The following is a 26,526-nucleotide window of genomic DNA, read 5'->3' on the forward strand; positions in this document are numbered from 1 at the left end:
GCACCCGGAGGAAACCCACGTGGTCACAGGGACAGTGGACCAACTCCTTACAGGCAGCAATGGAATTGAACCCGAGTTGCCGCTGCTGTAAAATTCGACGGTACTGAACCTCCCCAAATGGAACTTAATAAGCAAAACTTATACAAAAAAACAGCTCGATGACTTGTGGAATGGGTGACCTGTCAAACAGTGTGAGTGTCAAACAGATCTCTGACTAGGTGTTTATAGATGCAGAGATTGGAAATCTGTGGGCTGCAGAAGGGAGTCTTCAGATGTTGGGTGAGAGTCAGGGTGTGTCTTTTAGGGAAATGATCGTGGAAGAAAAAATGCTGGTGGGTGGGAGGGAAACAATGGAGGAAAGGATACTTGCAACTGGGACATGGTAGGTCATCAGTCCAGGAGATGAGTGATGCATCAATGGATTGTGAGGGGTTGAAGGTCGATCAAGGGTCGAAGGACATTGGCAGCAGGAGGCTTAGGCTGGGAGAGAGGAAGCTACCTGATAAAGAGTAAATCCCTGTTACGCCACACAGCTTGTGTCCAGGGTGAGATTGGACAGAGACACCAGGGACCTGTGTCCAGGGTGAGGTTGGACTGAGACACCAGGGACCTGTGTCCAGGGTGAGGTTGGACTGAGACACCAGGGACCTTGCGTCCAGGGTGAGGTTGGACTGAGACACCAGGGACCTTGCGTCCAGGGTGAGGTTGGACTGAGACACCAGGGTCCTGTGTCCAGGGTGAGGTTGGACTGAGACACCAGGGACCTGCGTCCAGGGAGAGGTTGGTCTGAGACACCAGGGACCTGCGTCCAGGGTGAGATTGGACTGAGACACCAGGGACCTGCGTCCAGGGTGAGATTGGACTGAGACACCAGGGACCTGCGTCCAGGCTGAGATTGGACTGAGACACCAGGGACCTGCGTCCAGGCTGAGATTGGACTGAGACACCAGACACCGTGTGTCCAGGGTGAGATTGGACTGAGACACCAGACACCGTGTGTCCAGGGTGAGATTGGACTGAGACACCAGACACCGTGTGTCCAGGGTGAGATTGGACAGAGACACCAGACACCGTATGTCCAGGGTGAGAGTGGACTGAGACACCAGACACCGTATGTCCAGGGTGAGATTGGACTGAGACACCAGGGACCTGCGTCCAGGGTGAGATTGGACTGAGACACCAGGGACCTGCGTCCAGGGTGAGATTGGACTGAGACACCAGGGACCTGCGTCCAGGGTGAGATTGGACTGAGACACCAGGGACCTGCGTCCAGGGTGAGGTTGGACTGAGACACCAGGGACCTGCGTCCAGGGTGAGGTTGGACTGAGACACCAGGGACCTGCGTCCAGGGTGAGGTTGGACTGAGACACCAGGGACCTGCGTCCAGGGTGAGGTTGGACTGAGACACCAGGGACCTGCGTCCAGGGTGAGGTTGGACTGAGACACCAGGGACCTGCGTCCAGGGTAAGGTTGGACTGAGACACCAGGGACCTGCGTCCAGGGTGAGGTTGGACTGAGACACCAGGGACCTGCGTCCAGGGTGAGGTTGGACTGAGACACCAGGGACCTGCGTCCAGGGTGAGGTTGGACTGAGACACCAGGGACCTGCGTCCAGGGTGAGATTGGACTGAGACACCAGGGACCTGTGTCCAGGGTGAGGTTGAACTGAGACGCCAGACACCGTGTGTCCAGGGTGAGGTTGGACTGAGACGCCAGACACCGTATGTCCAGGGTGAGGTTGGACTGAGACACCAGGGACCTGTGTCCAGGGTGAGATTGGACTGAGACACCGGGGACCTGTGTCCAGGGTGAGGTTGGACTGAGACACCGGGGACCTTGTGTCCAGTGTGAGGTTGGACTGAGACACCAGGGACCTGTGTCCAGGGTGAGGTTGGACTGAGACACCGGGGACCTTGTGTCCAGGGTGAGGTTGGACAGAGACACCAGACACTGTGTGTCCAGGGTGAGGTTGGACAGAGACACCAGACACTGTGTGTCCAGGGTGAGGTTGGACAGAGACAGCAGACACTGTGTGTCCAGGGTGAGGTTGGACAGAGACACCAGGGACCTGCGTCCAGGGTGAGGTTGGACTGAGACACCAGGGACCTGCGTCCAGGGTGAGGTTGGACTGAGACACCAGGGACCTGCGTCCAGGGTGAGATTGGACTGAGACACCAGGGACCTTGTGTCCATGGTGAGATTGGACTGAGACACCAGGGACCTGTGTCCAGGGTGAGGTTGGACTGAGACACCGGGGACCTGTGTCCAGGGTGAGATTTGACTGAGACGCCGGGGACCTTGTGTCCAGTGTGAGATTGGACAGAGACACCAGGGACCTTGCGTCCAGGGTGAGGTTGGACTGAGACACCAGGGACCTGTGTCCAGGGTGAGATTGGACTGAGACACCAGGGACCTGTGTCCAGGGTGAGGTTGGACAGAGACACCAGGGACCTTGTGTCCAGGGTGAGGTTGGACTGAGACACCAGGGACCTGCGTCCAGGGTGAGATTGGACTGAGACACCAGGGACCTTGTGTCCAGGGTGAGATTGGACTGAGATGCCAGAGACCTGTGTCCAGGGTGAGGTTGGACTGAGACACCAGGGACCTTGTGTCCAGGGTGAGATTGGACTGAGACACCAGGGACCTGCGTCCAGGGTGAGATTGGACTGAGACACCAGGGACCTTGTGTCCAGGGTGAGATTGGACTGAGACACCAGGGACCTGTGTCCAGGGTGAGATTGGACTGAGACGCCAGACACCGTGTGTCCAGGGTGAGGTTGGACTGAGACGCCAGGGACCTGTGTCCAGGGTGAGATTGGACTGAGACGCCAGACACCGTGTGTCCAGGGTGAGGTTGGACTGAGACGCCAGGGACCTGTGTCCAGGGTGAGATTGGACTGAGACGCCAGACACCGTGTGTCCAGGGTGAGGTTGGACTGAGACACCAGGGACCTGCGTCCAGGGTGAGGTTGGACTGAGACACCAGGGACCTGCGTCCAGGGTGAGGTTGGACTGAGACACCAGGGACCTGCGTCCAGGGTGAGATTGGACTGAGACACCAGGGACTTTGTGTCCAGGGTGAGATTGGACTGAGACACCAGGGACCTGCGTCCAGGGTGAGGTTGGACTGAGACACCAGGGACCTGTGTCCAGGGTGAGATTGGACTGAGACACCAGGGACCTGTGTCCAGGGTGAGGTTGGACTGAGACACCGGGGACCTGTGTCCAGGGTGAGATTGGACTGAGACACCAGGGACCTGTGTCCAGGGTGAGATTGGACTGAGACACCAGGGACCTGCGTCCAGGGTTAAGTTGGACAGAGACAGCAGACACCTATTGGCCAGGGTGAAGTTCGACTGAGCCACTATGTGCCTTATGGTCAAGGTGAGGTTGATCTGCCCCTTTAAGTCACATAGGTCACCCCTCCAGTTAAGACATGGGTCAGGTAGAAGGTACACCCCGGGAATATAGTTTGCCTAGAAAGTTGAATAACAGAACTGGTCCCAGACAGCAGAGATGGCCAGTGGAAGGATCCCAACCCAAGGTGTCATCTGTCCATTTCCCTCCAGAAATGCCACCTGACCTGCTGAGTTCTTCCAGTGCGTGTGTTTTGGAAGGGACAAAGGAATTTTATTGGTCCGTTAAGAATGTTGGTTACCTTACTGGAATAAATAATTGTTCAGTTGGGTGGGCACCCGTCTCTTGCTTGGCCTTCGTGTCCTCGTACTAGGCTGCCTGCCTGTTACCCTTTTACCAGGTGGAAGAGTTCCCACATGGTTGGACCAAAGCTCCCTGCCCATCACTTGCCCAGTCCCTTAACCCACTGAGCAAAGCAATTACAAACAAACAGATCTCTAACCAGCCCTTCCTTGAATAGGTAATGTCGTGTGACTCCTCGTCTCCAACCCCACTCAGGTGACTTTGGCCTGTCCTGCCTAGACAATTGCTCCAGGTAAGCCCACCCTGGTGACACCACCTTATTGACATGACTGTTCCACCAGGCCTTCCCCCCGCCCCACCCTCATTCCAACCAGCATGGCGTGTCCATCTCATCTGAGACTAATGCTTCCCAACCCCACCATATTCCTTGGCCTTTGCTGGGAACTGTAGTTTTGAAGTTCTTCAGCTAAGAACACACTTTTCACATTTCCTCCATTCCTGTGTGGTTCCCTCTCTTTCCCAGTACAAAATGATGTGGCTTTTATGAATATCACAACCTTTCTAACTCTGTTGCTAACTAATCCATAAGTCATTCAGCTAACTTTGGCATATTAACAATGCTGTACCCACACCTCTCTGTAACAGTGTGCAGGTGATGTGAAAACAGCCACTTACTGTATTTTACACACAAACAGTGCTAAGTGGACCGTGCAGGGTAGATGGTGTGTTTATTTTTTCCGTCCCTCTATGTAGTTAGGTCTTTGATAACATTCTATTCTGTGGGATGTAGAAATGTTGCCCAGATGGAGTTTCTGGGCAAGTTTCTACTTCACCAAGCCAGTTGGAGCTCTGTCACCCATAGAGACCAGCAGAAAGTAGGCCTCAAACCAGGCCCAAGCCCAAGGCAGTGGGTTCAGAGGCAGTTCAGTTTGTTTCTGCATCCAGGAGTTTCCTGCAGCACTGTCGGCTTCAGATCAACGAGCTGTGCGTGTGGAAGTAAGCGTGTGTTTGTGTAGTACAGTATTTGTGTGAGTGTTCAGATGTTTTGTGTGTTATATTTGTACATGTGTGTGTATCAGTGTGTTTCTCCGGTCCAGCCTCTTGCCCAGCTGTCAGCCTCTCTCCGCCATCATCCTGCTCCCTGTTGGCATTTGCCCATGTTTGTTTTCTGTCTCTCTGTCCTCCCGTCTCAGTGTGGGATGATCTCTACGCCCCCTTTTCTTGCTCTCCCTCTCTCACACCTCTTGATTCCTCTTTCTGTTCTTCCACCCTGCCTGTCTTTCCATTTGTGTACCTTAATCTTGCTCATTCTTTTATTCAATCTCTTCTCTCTTTCCTTTTCTTTTACCCCCCTCTCTTTTTATTTTAATATCATTTCCTCTCTTTTTATCTTCCCCCTCTTCTTCTCTATCTCTATCTCCCTTACTTTATATTCTTGCCTAATCCCTGAGCCCCTACCTCTCTTGATATTCAGTAAAACAGTCTCCCATTAAACACACTGGAGGGCAGGTACAGCACAGAATCTAGTCTCAAGAATCCCCTTCTTCAGTGCCCCAGAGTAGAGTTAATGCCAAGTGGGGAGAACACAGAAACCCACGCGGTCACGGGGAGAGTGTAGAAACCCAACTGGTCATGGGGAGAGTGTAGAAACCCACGCGGTCACGGGGAGAGTGTAGAAACCCACGCGGTCATGGGGATAGTGTAGAAACCCACGCGGTCACGGGGAGACATGGAAACCCACGCGGTCACGGGGAGACATGGAAACCCACGCGGTCACGGGGAGAGTGTAGAAACCCACGCGGTCACGGGGAGACATGGAAACCCACGCGGTCACGGGGAGAGTGCAGAAACCCACGTGGTCACGGGGAGAGTGCAGAAACCCACGAGGTCACGGGGAGACACGGAAACCCATGAGGTCACGGGGAGACACGGAAACCCACGCGGTCACGGGGAGACATGGAAACCCACGTGGTCACGGGGAGAACACGGAAACCCACGTGGTCATGGGGAGAGTGTAGAAACCCACGAGGTCACGGGGAGACACGGAAACCCACGCGGTCACGGGGAGACATGGAAACCCACGTGGTCACGGGGAGAACACGGAAACCCACGTGGTCACGGGGAGAGTGTAGAAACCCACGAGGTCACGGGGAGACACGGAAACCCACGCTGTCACGGGGAGACACGGAAACCCACGCGGTCATGGGGAGACATGGAAACCCACGCGGTCACGGGGAGAGTGTAGAAACCCACGTGGTCACGGGGAGACATGGAAACCCACGCGGTCACGGGGAGAGTGTAGAAACCCACGTGGTCACGGGGAGAGTGTAGAAACCCACGAGGTCACGGGGAGACACGGAAACCCACGCGGTCACGGGGAGAACACAGAAACCCACGAGGTCACGGGGAGACACGGAAACCCACGCGGTCACGGGGAGAACACAGAAACCCACGCGGTCACGGGGAGAGTGTAGAAACCCACGTGGTCACGGGGAGAGTGTAGAAACCCACGAGGTCACGGGGAGACACGGAAACCCACGCGGTCACGGGGAGACATGGAAACCCACGTGGTCACGGGGAGAACACGGAAACCCACGTGGTCACGGGGAGAGTGTAGAAACCCACGCGGTCATGGGGAGACATGGAAACCCACGCGGTCACGGGGAGAGTGTAGAAACCCACGTGGTCACGGGGAGACATGGAAACCCACGCGGTCACGGGGAGAGTGCAGAAACCCACGTGGTCACGGGGAGAGTGCAGAAACCCACGAGGTCACGGGGAGACACGGAAACCCATGAGGTCACGGGGAGACACGGAAACCCACGCGGTCACGGGGAGACATGGAAACCCACGTGGTCACGGGGAGAACACGGAAACCCACGTGGTCATGGGGAGAGTGTAGAAACCCACGAGGTCACGGGGAGACACGGAAACCCACGCGGTCACGGGGAGACATGGAAACCCACGTGGTCACGGGGAGAACACGGAAACCCACGTGGTCACGGGGAGAGTGTAGAAACCCACGAGGTCACGGGGAGACATGGAAACCCACGCGGTCACGGGGAGAGTGTAGAAACCCACGTGGTCACGGGGAGACATGGAAACCCACGCGGTCACGGGGAGAGTGTAGAAACCCACGAGGTCACGGGGAGACACGGAAACCCACGCGGTCACGGGGAGACATGGAAACCCACGTGGTCACGGGGAGAACACGGAAACCCACGTGGTCACGGGGAGAGTGTAGAAACCCACGCGGTCATGGGGAGACACGGAAACCCATGAGGTCACGGGGAGACACGGAAACCCACGCGGTCACGGGGAGACATGGAAACCCACGTGGTCACGGGGAGAACACGGAAACCCACGTGGTCATGGGGAGAGTGTAGAAACCCACGAGGTCACGGGGAGACACGGAAACCCACGCGGTCACGGGGAGACATGGAAACCCACGTGGTCACGGGGAGAACACGGAAACCCACGTGGTCACGGGGAGAGTGTAGAAACCCACGAGGTCACGGGGAGACACGGAAACCCACGCTGTCACGGGGAGACACGGAAACCCACGCGGTCATGGGGAGACATGGAAACCCACGCGGTCACGGGGAGAGTGTAGAAACCCACGTGGTCACGGGGAGACATGGAAACCCACGCGGTCACGGGGAGAGTGCAGAAACCCACGTGGTCACGGGGAGAGTGCAGAAACCCACGAGGTCACGGGGAGACACGGAAACCCATGAGGTCACGGGGAGACACGGAAACCCACGCGGTCACGGGGAGACATGGAAACCCACGTGGTCACGGGGAGAACACGGAAACCCACGTGGTCATGGGGAGAGTGTAGAAACCCACGAGGTCACGGGGAGACACGGAAACCCACGCGGTCACGGGGAGACATGGAAACCCACGTGGTCACGGGGAGAACACGGAAACCCACGTGGTCACGGGGAGAGTGTAGAAACCCACGAGGTCACGGGGAGACATGGAAACCCACGCGGTCACGGGGAGAGTGTAGAAACCCACGTGGTCACGGGGAGACATGGAAACCCACGCGGTCACGGGGAGAGTGTAGAAACCCACGAGGTCACGGGGAGACACGGAAACCCACGCGGTCACGGGGAGACATGGAAACCCACGTGGTCACGGGGAGAACACGGAAACCCACGTGGTCACGGGGAGAGTGTAGAAACCCACGCGGTCATGGGGAGACATGGAAACCCACGCGGTCACGGGGAGAGTGTAGAAACCCACGTGGTCACGGGGAGACATGGAAACCCACGCGGTCACGGGGAGAGTGTAGAAACCCACGAGGTCACGGGGAGACACGGAAACCCACGCGGTCACGGGGAGACATGGAAACCCACGTGGTCACGGGGAGAACACGGAAACCCACGTGGTCACGGGGAGAGTGTAGAAACCCACGAGGTCACGGGGAGACATGGAAACCCACGCGGTCACGGGGAGAGTGTAGAAACCCACGTGGTCACGGGGAGACATGGAAACCCACGTGGTCATGGGGAGAGTGTAGAAACCCACGAGGTCACGGGGAGACACGGAAACCCACGCGGTCACGGGGAGACATGGAAACCCACGTGGTCACGGGGAGAACACGGAAACCCACGTGGTCACGGGGAGAGTGTAGAAACCCACGCGGTCATGGGGAGACATGGAAACCCACGCGGTCACGGGGAGAGTGTAGAAACCCACGTGGTCACGGGGAGACATGGAAACCCACGCGGTCACGGGGAGAGTGTAGAAACCCACGTGGTCACGGGGAGAGTGTAGAAACCCACGAGGTCACGGGGAGACACGGAAACCCACGCGGTCACGGGGAGAACACAGAAACCCACGAGGTCACGGGGAGACACGGAAACCCACGCGGTCACGGGGAGAACACAGAAACCCACGCGGTCACGGGGAGAGTGTAGAAACCCACGTGGTCACGGGGAGAGTGTAGAAACCCACGAGGTCACGGGGAGACACGGAAACCCACGCGGTCACGGGGAGAACACAGAAACCCACGCGGTCACGGGGAGAACACGGAAACCCACGCGGTCATGGGGAGAGTGTAGAAACCCACGTGGTCACGGGGAGAACACAGAAACCCACGCGGTCACGGGGAGAGTGTAGAAACCCACGCGGTTACGGGGAAACATGGAAACCCACGTGGTCACTGGGAGAGTGTAGAAACCCACGTGGTCACGGGGAGAACACAGAAACCCACGCGGTCACGGGGAGAACACGGAAACCCACGCGGTCATGGGGAGAGTGTAGAAACCCACGTGGTCACGGGGAGAACACAGAAACCCACGCGGTCACGGGGAGAGTGTAGAAACCCACGCGGTTACGGGGAAACATGGAAACCCACGTGGTCACTGGGAGAGTGTAGAAACCCACGCGGTCACGGGGAGAACTTGGAAACTCACGTGGTCATGGGGAGAACACAGAAACCCACGCGGTCACGGGGAGAGTGTAGAAACCCCACGCGGTCACGGGGAGAGTGTAGAATCCCACGCGGTCACGGGAAGAACATGGAAACCCACGCGATCACGGGGAGAGTGTAGAAACCCACGTGGTCACGGTGAGACATGGAAACCCACATGGTCACGGGGAGAACACGGAAACCCACGTGGTCACGGGGAGAACACAGAAACCCACGCGGTCACGGGGAGAGTGTAGAAACACACGCGGTCACGGGGAGAACACGGAAACCCATGCGGTCAAGGGGAGAGTGTAGAAACCCACGCGGTCACGGGGAGAACACGGAAACCCACGCGGTCACGGGGAGAGTGTAGAAACCCACGTGGTCACGGGGAGAACATGGAAACCCACGCGGTCACGGGGAGAGTGTAGAAACCCACGCGGTCACGGGGAGAACATGGAAACCCACGCGGTCACGGGGAGAGTGTAGAAACCCACGTGGTCACAGGGAGAACACAGAAACCCACGTGGTCACGGGGATTCACGGGGAGAGTGTAGAATCCCACGCGGTCATGGGGAGAACACGGAAACCCACGCGCTCACGGGGAGAGTGTAGAAACCCACGCGGTCACAGGGAGAGTATAGAATCCCACGCGGTCACGGGGAGAACATGGAAACCCACGCGGTCACGGGGAGAGTGTAGAAACCCACGCGGTCACGGGGAGAACACAGGAACCCACGCGGTCACGGGGAGAACACGGAAACCCACGCGGTCACGGGGAGAACGTAGAAACCCACGCGGTCACGGGGAGAGTGTAGAATCCCACGCGGTCACGGGGAGAACATGGAAACCCACGCGGTCACGGGGAGAACACAGGAACCCACCCGGTCACGGGGAGAGTGTAGAATCCCACGCGGTCACGGGGAGAACATGGAAACCCACGCGGTCACGGGGAGAACACAGGAACCCACCCGGTCACGGGGAGAGTGTAGAATCCCACGCGGTCACGGGGAGAACACAGGAACCCACCCGGTCACGGGGAGAACACAGAAACCCACGAGGTCACGGGGAGAGTGTAGAATCCCACGCGGTCACGGGGAGAACATGGAAACCCACGCGGTCACGGGGAGAACACAGGAACCCACCCGGTCACGGGGAGACATGGAAACCCACATGGTCACGGGGAGAACACGGAAACCCACGCGGTCACGGGGAGAACGTAGAAACCCACGCGGTCACGGGGAGAGTGTAGAAACCGCACGCGGTCACGGGGAGAGTGTAGAAACCCACGTGGTCATGGGGAGACACAGAAACCCACGCGGTCACGGGGAGAACACGGAAACCCACGCGGTCACGGGGAGAACACAGAAACCCACGTGGTCACGGGGAGAACACGGAAACCCACGCGGTCACGGGGAGAACACAGAAACCCACGTGGTCACGGGGAGAACACGGAAACCCACGCGGTCACGGGGAGAACACGGAAACCCACGCGGTCACGGGGAGAGTGTAGAAACACACGCGGTCACAGGGAGAACACAGAAACCCACGCGGTCACGGGGAGAGTGTAGAAACACACGCGGTCACAGGGAGAACACAGAAACCCACGCGGTCACGGGGAGACACGGAAACCCACGCGGTCACGGGGAGACATGGAAAACCACGCGGTCACGGGGAGAACACAGAAACCCACGCGGTCACGGGGAGAGTGTAGAAACCCACGCGGTCACGGGGAGAGTGTAGAAACCCACGTGGTCACGGGGAGAACACGGAGACCCACGCGGTCACGGGGAGACATGGAAAACCACGCGGTCACGGGGAGAACACGGAAACCCACGCGGTCACGGGGAGAGTGTAGAAACACACGCGGTCACAGGGAGAACACAGAAACCCACGCGGTCACGGGGAGAGTGTAGAAACACACGCGGTCACAGGGAGAACACGGAAACCCACGCGGTCATGGGGAGAGTGTAGAAACCCACGTGGTCACGGGGAGAACACAGAAACCCACGCGGTCACGGGGAGAGTGTAGAAACCCACGCGGTTACGGGGAAACATGGAAACCCACGTGGTCACTGGGAGAGTGTAGAAACCCACGCGGTCACGGGGAGAACTTGGAAACTCACGTGGTCATGGGGAGAACACAGAAACCCACGCGGTCACGGGGAGAGTGTAGAAACCCCACGCGGTCACGGGGAGAGTGTAGAATCCCACGCGGTCACGGGAAGAACATGGAAACCCACGCGATCACGGGGAGAGTGTAGAAACCCACGTGGTCACGGTGAGACATGGAAACCCACATGGTCACGGGGAGAACACGGAAACCCACGTGGTCACGGGGAGAACACGGAAACCCACGCGGTCACGGGGAGAACACAGAAACCCACGCGGTCACGGGGAGAGTGTAGAAACCCACGCGGTCACGGGGAGAGTGTAGAATCCCACGCGGTCACGGGGAGAACACAGGAACCCACCCGGTCACGGGGAGAACACAGAAACCCACGAGGTCACGGGGAGAGTGTAGAATCCCACGCGGTCACGGGGAGAACATGGAAACCCACGCGGTCACGGGGAGAACACAGGAACCCACCCGGTCACGGGGAGACATGGAAACCCACATGGTCACGGGGAGAACACGGAAACCCACGCGGTCACGGGGAGAACGTAGAAACCCACGCGGTCACGGGGAGAGTGTAGAAACCGCACGCGGTCACGGGGAGAGTGTAGAAACCCACGTGGTCATGGGGAGACACAGAAACCCACGCGGTCACGGGGAGAACACGGAAACCCACGCGGTCACGGGGAGAACACAGAAACCCACGTGGTCACGGGGAGAACACGGAAACCCACGCGGTCACGGGGAGAACACAGAAACCCACGTGGTCACGGGGAGAACACGGAAACCCACGCGGTCACGGGGAGAACACGGAAACCCACGCGGTCACGGGGAGAGTGTAGAAACACACGCGGTCACAGGGAGAACACAGAAACCCACGCGGTCACGGGGAGAGTGTAGAAACACACGCGGTCACAGGGAGAACACAGAAACCCACGCGGTCACGGGGAGACACGGAAACCCACGCGGTCACGGGGAGACATGGAAAACCACGCGGTCACGGGGAGAACACAGAAACCCACGCGGTCACGGGGAGAGTGTAGAAACCCACGCGGTCACGGGGAGAGTGTAGAAACCCACGTGGTCACGGGGAGAACACGGAGACCCACGTGGTCACGGGGAGAACACGGAAACCCACGCGGTCACGGGGAGAGTGTAGAATCCCACGCGGTCACGGGGAGAACCTGGAAACCCACGCGGTCACGGGGAGAACCTGGAAACCCACGCGGTCACGGGGAGACACGGAAACCCACGCGGTCACGGGGAGAGTGTAGAAACACACGCGGTCACGGGGAGAACACGGAAACCCACGCGGTCACGGGGAGAACACGGAAACCCACGCGGTCACGGGGAGAGTGTAGAAACCCACGCGGTCACGGGGAGAGTGTAGAAACCCACGAGGTCACGGGGAGACACGGAAACCCACGCGGTCACGGGGAGAACACAGAAACCCACGAGGTCACGGGGAGACACGGAAACCCACGCGGTCACGGGGAGAACACAGAAACCCACGCGGTCACGGGGAGAGTGTAGAAACCCACGTGGTCACGGGGAGAGTGTAGAAACCCACGAGGTCACGGGGAGACACGGAAACCCACGCGGTCACGGGGAGAACACAGAAACCCACGCGGTCACGGGGAGAACACGGAAACCCACGCGGTCATGGGGAGAGTGTAGAAACCCACGTGGTCACGGGGAGAACACAGAAACCCACGCGGTCACGGGGAGAGTGTAGAAACCCACGCGGTTACGGGGAAACATGGAAACCCACGTGGTCACTGGGAGAGTGTAGAAACCCACGTGGTCACGGGGAGAACACAGAAACCCACGCGGTCACGGGGAGAACACGGAAACCCACGCGGTCATGGGGAGAGTGTAGAAACCCACGTGGTCACGGGGAGAACACAGAAACCCACGCGGTCACGGGGAGAGTGTAGAAACCCCACGCGGTCACGGGGAGAGTGTAGAATCCCACGCGGTCACGGGAAGAACATGGAAACCCACGCGATCACGGGGAGAGTGTAGAAACCCACGTGGTCACGGTGAGACATGGAAACCCACATGGTCACGGGGAGAACACGGAAACCCACGTGGTCACGGGGAGAACACGGAAACCCACGCGGTCACGGGGAGAACACAGAAACCCACGTGGTCACGGGGAGAACACGGAAACCCACGCGGTCACGGGGAGAACACGGAAACCCACGCGGTCACGGGGAGAGTGTAGAAACACACGCGGTCACAGGGAGAACACAGAAACCCACGCGGTCACGGGGAGACACGGAAACCCACGCGGTCACGGGGAGACATGGAAAACCACGCGGTCACGGGGAGAACACAGAAACCCACGCGGTCACGGGGAGAGTGTAGAAACCCACGCGGTCACGGGGAGAGTGTAGAAACCCACGTGGTCACGGGGAGAACACGGAGACCCACGTGGTCACGGGGAGAACACGGAAACCCACGCGGTCACGGGGAGAGTGTAGAATCCCACGCGGTCACGGGGAGAACCTGGAAACCCACGCGGTCACGGGAAGAACATGGAAACCCACGCGATCACGGGGAGAGTGTAGAAACCCACCCGGTCACGGTGAGACATGGAAACCCACATGGTCACGGGGAGAACACGGAAACCCACGCGGTCACGGGGAGAACACAGAAACCCACGTGGTCACGGGGAGAACACGGAAACCCACGCGGTCACGGGGAGAACACGGAAACCCACGCGGTCACGGGGAGAGTGTAGAAACACACGCGGTCACAGGGAGAACACAGAAACCCACGCGGTCACGGGGAGAGTGTAGAAACCCACGTGGTCACGGGGAGAACACAGAAACCCACGCGGTCACGGGGAGAGTGTAGAAACCCACGCGGTTACGGGGAAACATGGAAACCCACGTGGTCACTGGGAGAGTGTAGAAACCCACGTGGTCACGGGGAGAACACAGAAACCCACGCGGTCACGGGGAGAACACGGAAACCCACGCGGTCATGGGGAGAGTGTAGAAACCCACGTGGTCACGGGGAGAACACAGAAACCCACGCGGTCACGGGGAGAGTGTAGAAACCCACGCGGTTACGGGGAAACATGGAAACCCACGTGGTCACTGGGAGAGTGTAGAAACCCACGCGGTCACGGGGAGAACTTGGAAACTCACGTGGTCATGGGGAGAACACAGAAACCCACGCGGTCACGGGGAGAGTGTAGAAACCCCACGCGGTCACGGGGAGAGTGTAGAATCCCACGCGGTCACGGGAAGAACATGGAAACCCACGCGATCACGGGGAGAGTGTAGAAACCCACGTGGTCACGGTGAGACATGGAAACCCACATGGTCACGGGGAGAACACGGAAACCCACGTGGTCACGGGGAGAACACAGAAACCCACGCGGTCACGGGGAGAGTGTAGAAACACACGCGGTCACGGGGAGAACACGGAAACCCATGCGGTCAAGGGGAGAGTGTAGAAACCCACGCGGTCACGGGGAGAACACGGAAACCCACGCGGTCACGGGGAGAGTGTAGAAACCCACGTGGTCACGGGGAGAACATGGAAACCCACGCGGTCACGGGGAGAGTGTAGAAACCCACGCGGTCACGGGGAGAACATGGAAACCCACGCGGTCACGGGGAGAGTGTAGAAACCCACGTGGTCACAGGGAGAACACAGAAACCCACGTGGTCACGGGGATTCACGGGGAGAGTGTAGAATCCCACGCGGTCATGGGGAGAACACGGAAACCCACGCGCTCACGGGGAGAGTGTAGAAACCCACGCGGTCACAGGGAGAGTGTAGAATCCCACGCGGTCACGGGGAGAACATGGAAACCCACGCGGTCACGGGGAGAGTGTAGAAACCCACGCGGTCACGGGGAGAACACAGGAACCCACGCGGTCACGGGGAGAACACGGAAACCCACGCGGTCACGGGGAGAACGTAGAAACCCACGCGGTCACGGGGAGAGTGTAGAATCCCACGCGGTCACGGGGAGAACATGGAAACCCACGCGGTCACGGGGAGAACACAGGAACCCACCCGGTCACGGGGAGAGTGTAGAATCCCATGCGGTCACGGGGAGAACATGGAAACCCACGCGGTCACGGGGAGAACACAGGAACCCACCCGGTCACGGGGAGAGTGTAGAATCCCACGCGGTCACGGGGAGAACATGGAAACCCACGCGGTCACGGGGAGAACACAGGAACCCACCCGGTCACGGGGAGAACACAGAAACCCACGAGGTCACGGGGAGAGTGTAGAATCCCACGCGGTCACGGGGAGAACATGGAAACCCACGCGGTCACGGGGAGAACACAGGAACCCACCCGGTCACGGGGAGACATGGAAACCCACATGGTCACGGGGAGAACACGGAAACCCACGCGGTCACGGGGAGAACGTAGAAACCCACGCGGTCACGGGGAGAGTGTAGAAACCGCACGCGGTCACGGGGAGAGTGTAGAAACCCACGTGGTCATGGGGAGACACAGAAACCCACGCGGTCACGGGGAGAACACGGAAACCCACGCGGTCACGGGGAGAACACAGAAACCCACGTGGTCACGGGGAGAACACGGAAACCCACGCGGTCACGGGGAGAACACAGAAACCCACGTGGTCACGGGGAGAACACGGAAACCCACGCGGTCACGGGGAGAACACGGAAACCCACGCGGTCACGGGGAGAGTGTAGAAACACACGCGGTCACAGGGAGAACACAGAAACCCACGCGGTCACGGGGAGAGTGTAGAAACACACGCGGTCACAGGGAGAACACAGAAACCCACGCGGTCACGGGGAGACACGGAAACCCACGCGGTCACGGGGAGACATGGAAAACCACGCGGTCACGGGGAGAACACAGAAACCCACGCGGTCACGGGGAGAGTGTAGAAACCCACGCGGTCACGGGGAGAGTGTAGAATCCCACGCGGTCACGGGAAGAACATGGAAACCCACGTGGTCACGGGGAGAACACGGAGACCCACGTGGTCACGGGAAGAACACGGAGACCCACGTGGTCACGGGAAGAACACGGAGACCCACGTGGTCACGGGGAGAACACGGAGACCCACGTGGTCACGGGGAGAACACGGAGACCCACGCGGTCACGGGGAGAACACGGAGACCCACGCGGTCACGGGGAGAACACGGAGACCCACGCGGTCACGGGAAGAACACGGAAACCCACGCGGTCACGGGGAGAACACGGAGACCCACGTGGTCACGGGGAGAACACGGAGACCCACGCGGTCACGGGGAGAGTGTAGAATCCCACGCGGTCACGGGGAGAACCTGGAAACCCACGCGGTCACGGGGAGAACCTGGAAACCCACGCGGTCACGGGGAGACACGGAAACCCACGCGGTCACGGGGAGAATGTAGAAACACACGCGGTCACGGGGAGAACACGGAAACCCACGCGGTCACGGGGAGAACACGGAAACCCACGCGGTCACGGGGAGAACACGGAAACCCACGCGGTCACGGGGAGAGTGTAGAAACCCACGCGGTCACGGGGAGAACACAGCAACCCACGCGGTCACGGGGAGAGTGTAGAAACCCACGCGGTCACGGGGAGAGTGTAGAAACCCACGTGGTCACGGGGAGAACACGGAAACCCACGCGGTCACGGGGAGAGTATAGAAACCCACGCGGTCACGGGGAGAGTGTAGAAACCCACGTGGTCACGGGGAGAACACGGAAACCCACGCGGTCACGGGGAGAGTGTAGAAACACACGCGGTCACAGGGAGAACACAGAAACCCACGCGGTCACGGGGAGAACACGGAAACCCACACGGTCACGGGGAGAACACGGAAACCCACGTGGTCATGGGGAGAACACAGAAACCCCTTACAGCCAGCAGTGGGAATTGTTCCTCTGCTGTTCCTACTCGCCTCCATGCGGTCCCAGTTAAACCTTGGGTACAACACCAAGTGAAACTCCATTCCCTGCACCACACCAAACACTCCCAGGCAGGTACAGTACAAGACAGAAACACAGTTCTTTTTGTACTTGTGTTGGAACTAAGTATGCTTTTCCAGGAATTTGAGCCCTGAATTAATCCAAGCTGAACTTTGAACAGTATAGCACAGAAACAGGCTTCCGTGTCTGTGCCGAACGCGATGCCAAATTAAACTGAGTCCCTTCTGCCTACACGTGATCTGTATCCCTTCATTCCTTGTATATTCGTGTGACATGAGAAAATGTTTTGGACTCCACTATCTTATCTGCTTACACCACCACCACTGGCTGCTGTTTCAGACCCACACCGCTCTCTTTGCGGAAAAAAAACTTGCCCTGTGCATTTCCTTTAAACTTAACCCCTTGCACTTCCAAGTACTTGACATTTCTACCTTGGGAAAAAGATACTGGCTCTGTCTACATCTCTCGTAATGTAATAAATTCCCGTTAGGCCTCTGCCGCTCCTGAGAAAACAACCCACGATTGCCCAACATCTGATAACGCATGCCCTCTCATCCTGGTATTGTCAGGAGGGTGTGTGACTTGGAGAACAACTTCCAGCTGGTATGCTCTCTGTGCTTTTGCTGCCCTTGTCTTTCCAGCTGGGAGAGGTGGTGGGTTTGGAAGGTGCTGTCTGAGTTGCTGCAGTGCATCCTGTAGACGGTACACACTGCTGACACTGTGTGTCGGTGGTGGAGTGAGAGGTTGTGGATAGGGTGACTATCGATAAGGCTGCATTGGGTTTGGAAGGTGCTGTCTGAGGAGTCTGTCTGAGTTGCTGCAGTGCATCCTGTAGACGGTACTCACTGCTGACACTGTGCGTCAGTGGTGGAGTGAGAGGTTGTGGATAGGGTGACTATCGTTAAGGCTGCATTGGGTTTGGAAGGTGCTGTCTGAGGAGTCTGTCTGAGTTGCTGCAGTGCATCCTGTAGACGGTACACACTGCTGACACTGTGTGTCGGTGGTGGAGTGAGAGGTTGTGGATAGGGTGACTATCGTTAAGGCTGCATTGGGTTTGGAAGGTGCTGTCTGAGTTGCTGCAGTGCATCCTGTAGACGGTACACACTGCTGACACTGTGTGTCGGTGGTGCAGCGAGTGAGAGGTTGTGGATAGGGTGACTATCGATAAGGCTGCATTGGGTTTGGAAGGTGCTGTCTGAGTTGCTGCAGTGCATCCTGTAGAGGGTACACACTGCTGACACTGTGTGTCGGTGGTGGAGTGAGTGGTTGTGGATAGGGTGACTATCGATAAGGCTGCATTGGGTTTGGAAGGTGCTGTCTGAGTTGCTGCAGTGCATCCTGTAGACGGTACTCACTGCTGACACTGTGTGTCGGTGGTGGAGTGAGAGATTGTGGATAGGGTGACTATCGATAAGGCTGCATTGGGTTTGGAAGGTGCTGTCTGAGTTGCTGCAGTGCATCCTGTAGACGGTACACACTGCTGACACTGTGCGTCGGTGGTGGAGTGAGAGGTTGTGGATAGGGTGACTATCGATAAGGCTGCATTGGGTTTGGAAGGTGCTGTCTGAGTTGCTGCAGTGCATCCTGTAGACGGTACTCACTGCTGACACTGTGTGTCGGTGGTGCAGCGAGTGAGTGAGTGGTTGTGGATAGGGTGACTATCGATAAGGCTGCATTGGGTTTGGAAGGTGCTGTCTGAGTTGCTGCAGTGCATCCTGTAGACGGTACTCACTGCTGACACTGTGTGTCGGTGGTGGAGTGAGAGGTTGTGGATAGGGTGACTATCGATAAGGCTGCATTGGGTTTGGAAGGTGCTGTCTGAGTTGCTGCAGTGCATCCTGTAGACGGTACTCACTGCTGACACTGTGCGTCGGTGGTGGAGTGAGAGGTTGTGGATAGGGTGACTATCGATAAGGCTGCATTGGGTTTGGAAGGTGCTGTCTGAGTTGCTGCAGTGCATCCTGTAGACGGTACTCACTGCTGACACTGTGCGTCGGTGGTGGAGTGAGAGGTTGTGGATAGGGTGACTATCGATAAGGCTGCATTGGGTTTGGAAGGTGCTGTCTGAGTTGCTGCAGTGCATCCTGTAGACGGTACACACTGCTGTTACCGTGTGTCGGTGGTGGAGCGAGTGAGTGAGTGGTTGTGAATGGGGTATCTGTCAAATGGGCTGCAATATCCGGGATGGTGTTCAGCTCCTGGAGTGGTGAAGCTGCCCATGACCAGTGAAGGTTCTGAGAACACTAAGCTGATGAGAGGGCCAGAGGGAACGGGTAGAGTGTGCATCTCCTCAGCTCAGACCCTGGGATGTACAGCAAAACACAGAAAACCGCACGTTTAATCCCGATGGTGTGCCAAGTGTAAAACGTCTCCTTAAAGCCCTCTTTCTGATGCTTTCCTTCACTGGACACAGTGAGAGGCCTCTCCTATGTCCTGGCATCAGCTGGCCATTCTCTCACCCAGCTGTGTGCGTGTGAGACCAGTGGAAAGCAGAAGCCCTATGTCCAGTTGAAGCAGGTTAGACAACAGGCAGAGTGTGGTCTGGAGAATGGACCTGACAGAAATGTACTGTCAAATGTTTCTAATTTTGTTTTTTTGCATTTACAGGGCATGAAACTGAATGCAGAAGAGTTCAATGCAATATTCACATTTTATGACAGGGTAACTATCACCTCCTGATCATGTGAAATCCATCGGAAGTGTTGCTGGATCTGCAGGCCTTTGTCTGAACGGGCGAAATGGTGTCGCCCTCACCCCTGGAGTTGGATGGGAGATACCCTCAGGGCAGAGTGGGATGAGACTGTGGTGATGATGACTCTGTGCTGGCTTGAGTTTAGATGGTGGCCCTGGAAAATCCAGAAAGACGGAGAGGATTGTTCCTAACTTTGAAGAGATTAGAACAAGTAACATAGTCTCAGGGAAAGTGGATGGCGTTCGGGTCATAGAATCATCATGGAAACAGCTCCTTCAACCTGATTGGTCTGTGGCAACCCAGTTTCACACCTAAGCTAGGCCCATTTGCCCCATATCCCTCTAAACCTTTACTGTCCAGGTTCATTTGGTATGTTATTAATGTACCTGCTTCCATATATCAACCACTCTCCAGATAAAAAAGTTGCCCCTTAGTGTTCCTATTAATTCTCTTGCCTCTCATCTTAAGCCAATGTTTTCTAATTCTTGATTTCCCAACTGTGGGAAAGAGTGTGCTCATTCACTGTATCTCTGCCCCTCAATTTTACCCACCTCTCATTCTCCTAGACTCCAATGAAACTAGTTTCAACCTGCTCAACCTCTCCAAGTCCCTCGAGTCCTGCCAAGTTTCCTCTGTGCTCATTCCAGGTCTGAACTTGCAGGAACTCTTTCTGCCGGGGACCTTGGGTAGCAGCAACAGGTGTTTGGATGCTTAGGGAAGGGGGGATTAAGGGGGAAATGGGCTTGTGGTACAAGGAATTGAGTAGACACTCCTGCGCTTGTTTCTCTGATCATTAAGGGGCAGTGTCATCCAATCCCATAAAATATTTCCCCTTCATGGGGGAGGAGGCTTGGTGATGCATATGGAGGGCTGAAATGCCCCATCATTCTCTTTCAGACTAGGTTAGGACTTTAACCAGTGGTGTGTTATTGGGGTTGGTGCTGAGTTCACCATTGTTCCTCATATCGTTTAATGATCTGGCTGTGAATGTCAGTAAATGTGCAGATGACACTGGAATTGGTGCTGCATTGGGCTGTCTAGAGTTACAACAAGATATAGATCAACATATATGCACGGGTACTTTGATAATAAATTTTACTTTGAACTGGGAAACTGGGCAAGGGAATGGCAGATGGGATGTAACTTGGACAAGTGGGAATGATGCATTTTGGAAGGTTAAATTAGAACAGGACTTGCACTGCGAGTGGCAGGATACAGGGAGTATTGCTGAGCAGAGACATCTTGGAATACAGGTACGTAGCTCCCTGAAAGTGGTAGCACAGGATTGTGAACAAGCCCTTTGGCATGCTGGCCTTCACTGGCGAGACACTGAGTACAAGGGAAAGGGGGAAAGGGCGTTGTGTTACAGTTGTATGGTTGGTAGTAGATTAGGTGTTCTGTGCTACACAACTCCGTCTTTAAAACTGCCACAAAGCATATTTTTCCAGCTAAAAAGGTGTGATGTACATAGCTGATGAGAGAGCAAGATGCATTCTGACTACCCTGTGTGTCCAATATCTTTAACTGCATTACATTCAGGTGGTTTCTGGCTGTGTCCTCAGGATAGAAATGCTTACATCAACAGGTTTTACCTTCTTTGCCCAAAGAGACTGTGGATATCTTGTCATGCTGTACTTAGCAACTTAGGAATCCCCATTGACAGGAATGTGCGTCGGCCAGGGGGCAGAGATTCAGCAGGAAGTTGGCTGGAATGGAGTGTTGTAGTTATGAGGAGAGACAGGAGAGGTCTGTACTCCCTAGGGCGGAGGATGTTGGCAGGGGTGGAGTGTTGTAGTTATGAGGAGAGACTGGACAGGTCTGTACTCCCTAGGGCGGAGGATGTTGGCAAGGGTGGAGTGTTGTAGTTATGAGGAGAGACTGGACAGGTCTGTACTCCCTAGGGCGGAGGATGTTGGCAGGGGTGGAGTGTTGTAGTTATGAGGAGAGACTGGACAGGTCTGTACTCCCTAGGGCGGAGGATGTTGGCAAGGGTGGAGTGTTGTAGTTATGAGGAGAGACTGGAGAGGTCTGTACTCCCTAGGGCGGAGGATGTTGGCAGGGGTGGAGTGTTGTAGTTATGAGGAGAGACTGGAGAGGTCTGTACTCCCTAGGGCAGAGGATGTTGGCAGGGGTGGAGTGTTGTAGTTATGAGGAGAGACTGGAGAGGTCTGTACTCCCTAGGGCAGAGGATGTTGGCAGGGGTGGAGTGTTGTAGTTATGAGGAGAGACTGGACAGGTCTGTACTCCCTAGGGCAGAGGATGTTGGCAGGGGTGGAGTGTTGTAGTTATGAGGAGAGACTGGAGAGGTCTGTACTCCCTAGGGCAGAGGATGTTGGCAGGGGTGGAGTGTTGTAGTTATGAGGAGAGACTGGAGAGGTCTGTACTCCCTAGGGCAGAGGATGTTGGCAGGGGTGGAGTGTTGTAGTTATGAGGAGAGACTGGAGAGGTCTGTACTCCCTAGGGCAGAGGATGTTGGCAAGGGTGGAGTGTTGTAGTTATGAGGAGAGACTGGAGAGGTCTGTTCTCACCCAACCTTCGTTTTATCTGTAAATTCACTAATCCTCCCTTCCACTTCCTTATCCAAGTCATTTATAAAAATCACAAAGAGCAGGGGACCCAGAACAGATCGTGTGTAACATCACTGGTCACTGACCTCCAGGCAAATAAATACCCTCTGCCTTCTATGGGCAAGTCAGTTCGGAATCCTTATATGCCCTTATGCAATATGGTGTTGCTGTTCACCATCCACGTGTCCTGGGTAGTTTGAAAGCTGTGCTGGGTTTATTAAGGTTTGACAGAGTGTTGCTGTCAGCTGCAGCGGCTCTTACCTCCGCTGTGAAGGACAAACCAGGCTCGGGGGCCAATGGGGTAGGTAACCTGACCTCGAGGGTCAGGGAGCCCTGTCAGTGTTCTGCAGAGCAGAGGTTGATGGGTGAAAGGTCAGAGTCCCAAATTAGTGAGCAGTGAAACTGGCGGGTGCTGCAGCTTCTACTCTGACTGTGTGTTTTTACCGTCTAATTCCCACTGCTTTCTCTCTGTTTCCTCAGGATGGAAATGGTTACATTGACAGTCAGGAGCTGGATGCATTACTGAAAGATTTGTATGAGAAAAATAAGAAGGTGGGTCACAGGCTGCTCACATTCCCCCGTCACTGCTCGGGGAAGCAAGCATTTCTCAGCCCTGCCCCGAACAACACTGACCTGATGGTCACTGTACGTGTTAGATACCTTCCACCCCACCCTGACAGGTGGAGACTGTGGGTCATGGGCACAAATCAGCCCATCGAGTCTGCTTCACCATTCAATCACAATCACATTCTCCCTATAACCCTTAACCCCCTGCCAGTCAGGAACTCTGCCCTAAATACACCCAACAACTTGCCTCCATTCTGTGACAGCAAATTCCACAGATTCACCACAGTCTGGTTGAAGAAATTCCTCCTCATCTCTATTTTAAAAGGACATCCCTTTATTCTGCGGTGTGCCTCAGACTCACTACTACTGGAAGCATCCTTTCTGCGCCCACCCCATCCAGTATCTGTCAAAGCCACCCCTGTAAGGTCTGAGTTGGTGTCAGTAACAAATCTGCTCCTCCATTCATTCTTTCGATGAGCCCTGATGTTTGGGGGTGGGTGATAGAGTATATGGTACACCGAATGAATTCCTCTACTGACAGTCCAGTCTTTCACAAGTTGCCTCAAGAATTGAGACCCATTATCTGACTGTATCTCTTGAGGGCCCCCAATAATAACTATTTAACTTCTGCAATCCCTTCAGAGTGTGATCCTGACCAGCTTTTCTACAATGAATTGCCATTAACTGTCCTAAGCAGGTGTCAACCATGGGAAGCAAATAGTTGAATTGTCGCTGCTGTGGAAAGGGTCTGATGTAATCGATCTGCCATCCCTTTTAATGTAGGCAGTCAGCTTCTCTGGGAGTGCTCTTCTTTTAACCTGCTGACAAATATCACGTGCAGTAATAACTCCTATCATCTCGTCTACTGGTAGTTGTATACCTTGTTGTTTAGCCCGTTCAGTCGTACCATCCACTTCCAAATGACCAGCCTTTTTATGTGCCCATTCTCCCATCACACGGAATTCAGGGGTGCCCACCTGAAATACCTGGATTATCTAGTCTACTTTATTATTAAAGGCAGTGGATAGAGACTATCTACATAGGGAAAAAAAACAATCTTCACTCGTTGGTATGCTACCCAGATTTCTTCTGTCCCAACAAAGGCTTTCTCTGTATCTGCCCACTTCATTGCTGCCATCCTCTCATTCCTTTGGCAACTGCCATGAGAGTGTGTGTGTGTCCAGCTGACTGAAATGGTAAGGACTCTGGAAGCTAGCTGGCAGTCCAGCTGACTGAAATGGTAAGGACTCTGGAAGCTAGCTGGCAGTCCAGCTGACTGAAATGGTAAGGAGACTGGAAGCTAGCTGGCAGTCCAGCTGACTGAAATGGTAAGGACTCTGGAAGCTAGCTGGCAGTCCAGCTGACTGAAATGGTAAGGACTCTGGAAGCTAGCTGGCAGTCCAGCTGACTGAAATGGTAAGGAGACTGGAAGCTAGCTGGCAGTCCAGCTGACTGAAATGGTAAGGACTCTGGAAGCTAGCTGGCAGTCCAGCTGACTGAAATGGTAAGGAGACTGGAAGCTAGCTGGCAGTCCAGCTGACTGAAATGGTAAGGACTCTGGAAGCTAGCTGGCAGTCCAGCTGACTGAAATGGTAAGGACTCTGGAAGCTAGCTGGCAGTCCAGCTGACTGAAATGGTAAGGAGACTGGAAGCTAGCTGGCAGTCCAGCTGACTGAAATGGTAAGGAGACTGGAAGCTAGCTGGCAGTCCAGCTGACTGAAATGGTAAGGACTCTGGAAGCTAGCTGGCAGTCCAGCTGACTGAAATGGTAAGGACTCTGGAAGCTAGCTGGCAGTCCAGCTGACTGAAATGGTAAGGAGACTGGAAGCTAGCTGGCAGTCCAGCTGACTGAAATGGTAAGGAGACTGGAAGCTAGCTGGCAGTCCAGCTGACTGAAATGGTAAGGACTCTGGAAGCTAGCTGGCAGTCCAGCTGACTGAAATGGTAAGGAGACTGGAAGCTAGCTGGCAGTCCAGCTGACTGAAATGGTAAGGAGACTGGAAGCTAGCTGGCAGTCCAGCTGACTGAAATGGTAAGGACTCTGGAAGCTAGCTGGCAGTCCAGCTGACTGAAATGGTAAGGACTCTGGAAGCTAGCTGGCAGTCCAGCTGACTGAAATGGTAAGGACTCTGGAAGCTAGCTGGCAGTCCAGCTGACTGAAATGGTAAGGAGACTGGAAGCTAGCTGGCAGTCCAGCTGACTGAAATGGTAAGGACTCTGGAAGCTAGCTGGCAGTCCAGCTGACTGAAATGGTAAGGAGACTGGAAGCTAGCTGGCAGTCCAGCTGACTGAAATGGTAAGGAGACTGGAAGCTAGCTGGCTGGAAACACCCTCTCCCTGCTGCCGCTTCATTGCTGCCATCCTCTCATTCCTTTGGCAACTGCCATGAGAGTGTGTGTGTGTCCAGCTGACTGAAATGGTAAGGAGACTGCTACCAGTTCAGCTAGCTGGCTGGAAACACCCTCTCCCTGCTGCTGCAGGACTGCACCTGTAATTAGATCCAGTATGGCGGCTTTCCGGCAACTGTAGTTGTCTGTAAACCAGGTGTGGCGTTTGTCTGCTTCAGGTTCATTTAGATACCCAAGTAACAGCAGAGGGAAACACTGGTGTAGAGAGTTCTGGTTCTATCTATGAACATGTCGGCTACACTTTTTGTGTAATTTGCTGACACCCTCTGTGCCCTTATTTGCCTGTTCTGCAATGTACCACTTCCATTTTACGATGGAGGCTTGCAGCACCCTCTCTGCCCTGTTAGTAGTGGAGCTCTCTGGAAGCACCTACGTCATAATGGGATGGCCAGGTCTCATGATTACCTTGCTTACCTCTGTAGATATCTCAGTCTTCACCAAAAGTAGCAGGCTAGCAGCTGTCTTTCAAAGGATGTATATCTTTCAGCTGCAGGGTTTGGGACCAGAACCCAAGGGGAATTTTCACCCTATTCTGCCTTTGCCATAAACTCCATGCACCAGTGTTCTGATGTAAGGATGGATATCTACAGCTCAGAGGATAATCCGGATAAATGAGGATTCAGTGAACATTGCTCCTTGCCAGCCTTGAACACCTGCTGCTCTGGACCCCATTCAAAAGTTGCTTTCTTCCTAGTTTTTCCCCCGTTTTCTCCCCTGTTTTTCGAACGTTCTCTTTACAACAGCTCGCTGTTACGAAAGACCTACATTAGTACCTGTTTTCACTAATCAAAGAGGATTTCCCTTTTATGAAAAAAAGACACCCGCTTTATGCGTGTGTTTACCCCAAGAAAGACTACAATGACCGTGAAGCCTTGTGCGGGCAGTTGTTTGTGCATGTGTGTACGTGCGTAGGTGTGTATGTGCTGATTTCTTTTTCTCCAAATCGATTTTGGCTTGCTGTCTTCCCAATTTTGCTAAGTGAAACTACACCGTACATACAATATTTCTACTTTATATAGGCTGTATATTTATCATATCATTCCTGCTTTTACTATATGTTAGTGGTATTTGAGGTTTATGTGTTAAATTTGGTTTGATTTGGTAGGTGTTTTTTGGGTCTAGGAATGCTCAAAAACTTTTACCATATAATTTAATGGTAATTGCT

The 26,526-nt window shown here is 55.5% G+C and overlaps 1 protein-coding gene across 1 annotated transcript in view; it reads left to right on the top strand.

Annotated features, from left to right (window-relative positions):
- LOC140724304 (calretinin-like) overlaps positions 1–26,526 on the top strand; it is a 170,340-nt gene that overhangs the window by 142,117 nt on the left and 1,697 nt on the right. Inside the window, exons 8-9 of the mRNA XM_073038757.1 lie at positions 19,735–19,788; positions 22,867–22,938. Of these exons, the coding sequence (XP_072894858.1) occupies positions 19,735–19,788; positions 22,867–22,938 (126 nt within the window). The remainder of the gene's footprint in view (positions 1–19,734; positions 19,789–22,866; positions 22,939–26,526) is intronic.

The sequence above is a fragment of the Hemitrygon akajei genome, unplaced genomic scaffold, assembly GCF_048418815.1.
Source record: "Hemitrygon akajei unplaced genomic scaffold, sHemAka1.3 Scf000186, whole genome shotgun sequence".
Lineage (NCBI taxonomy): Eukaryota > Metazoa > Chordata > Chondrichthyes > Myliobatiformes > Dasyatidae > Hemitrygon > Hemitrygon akajei.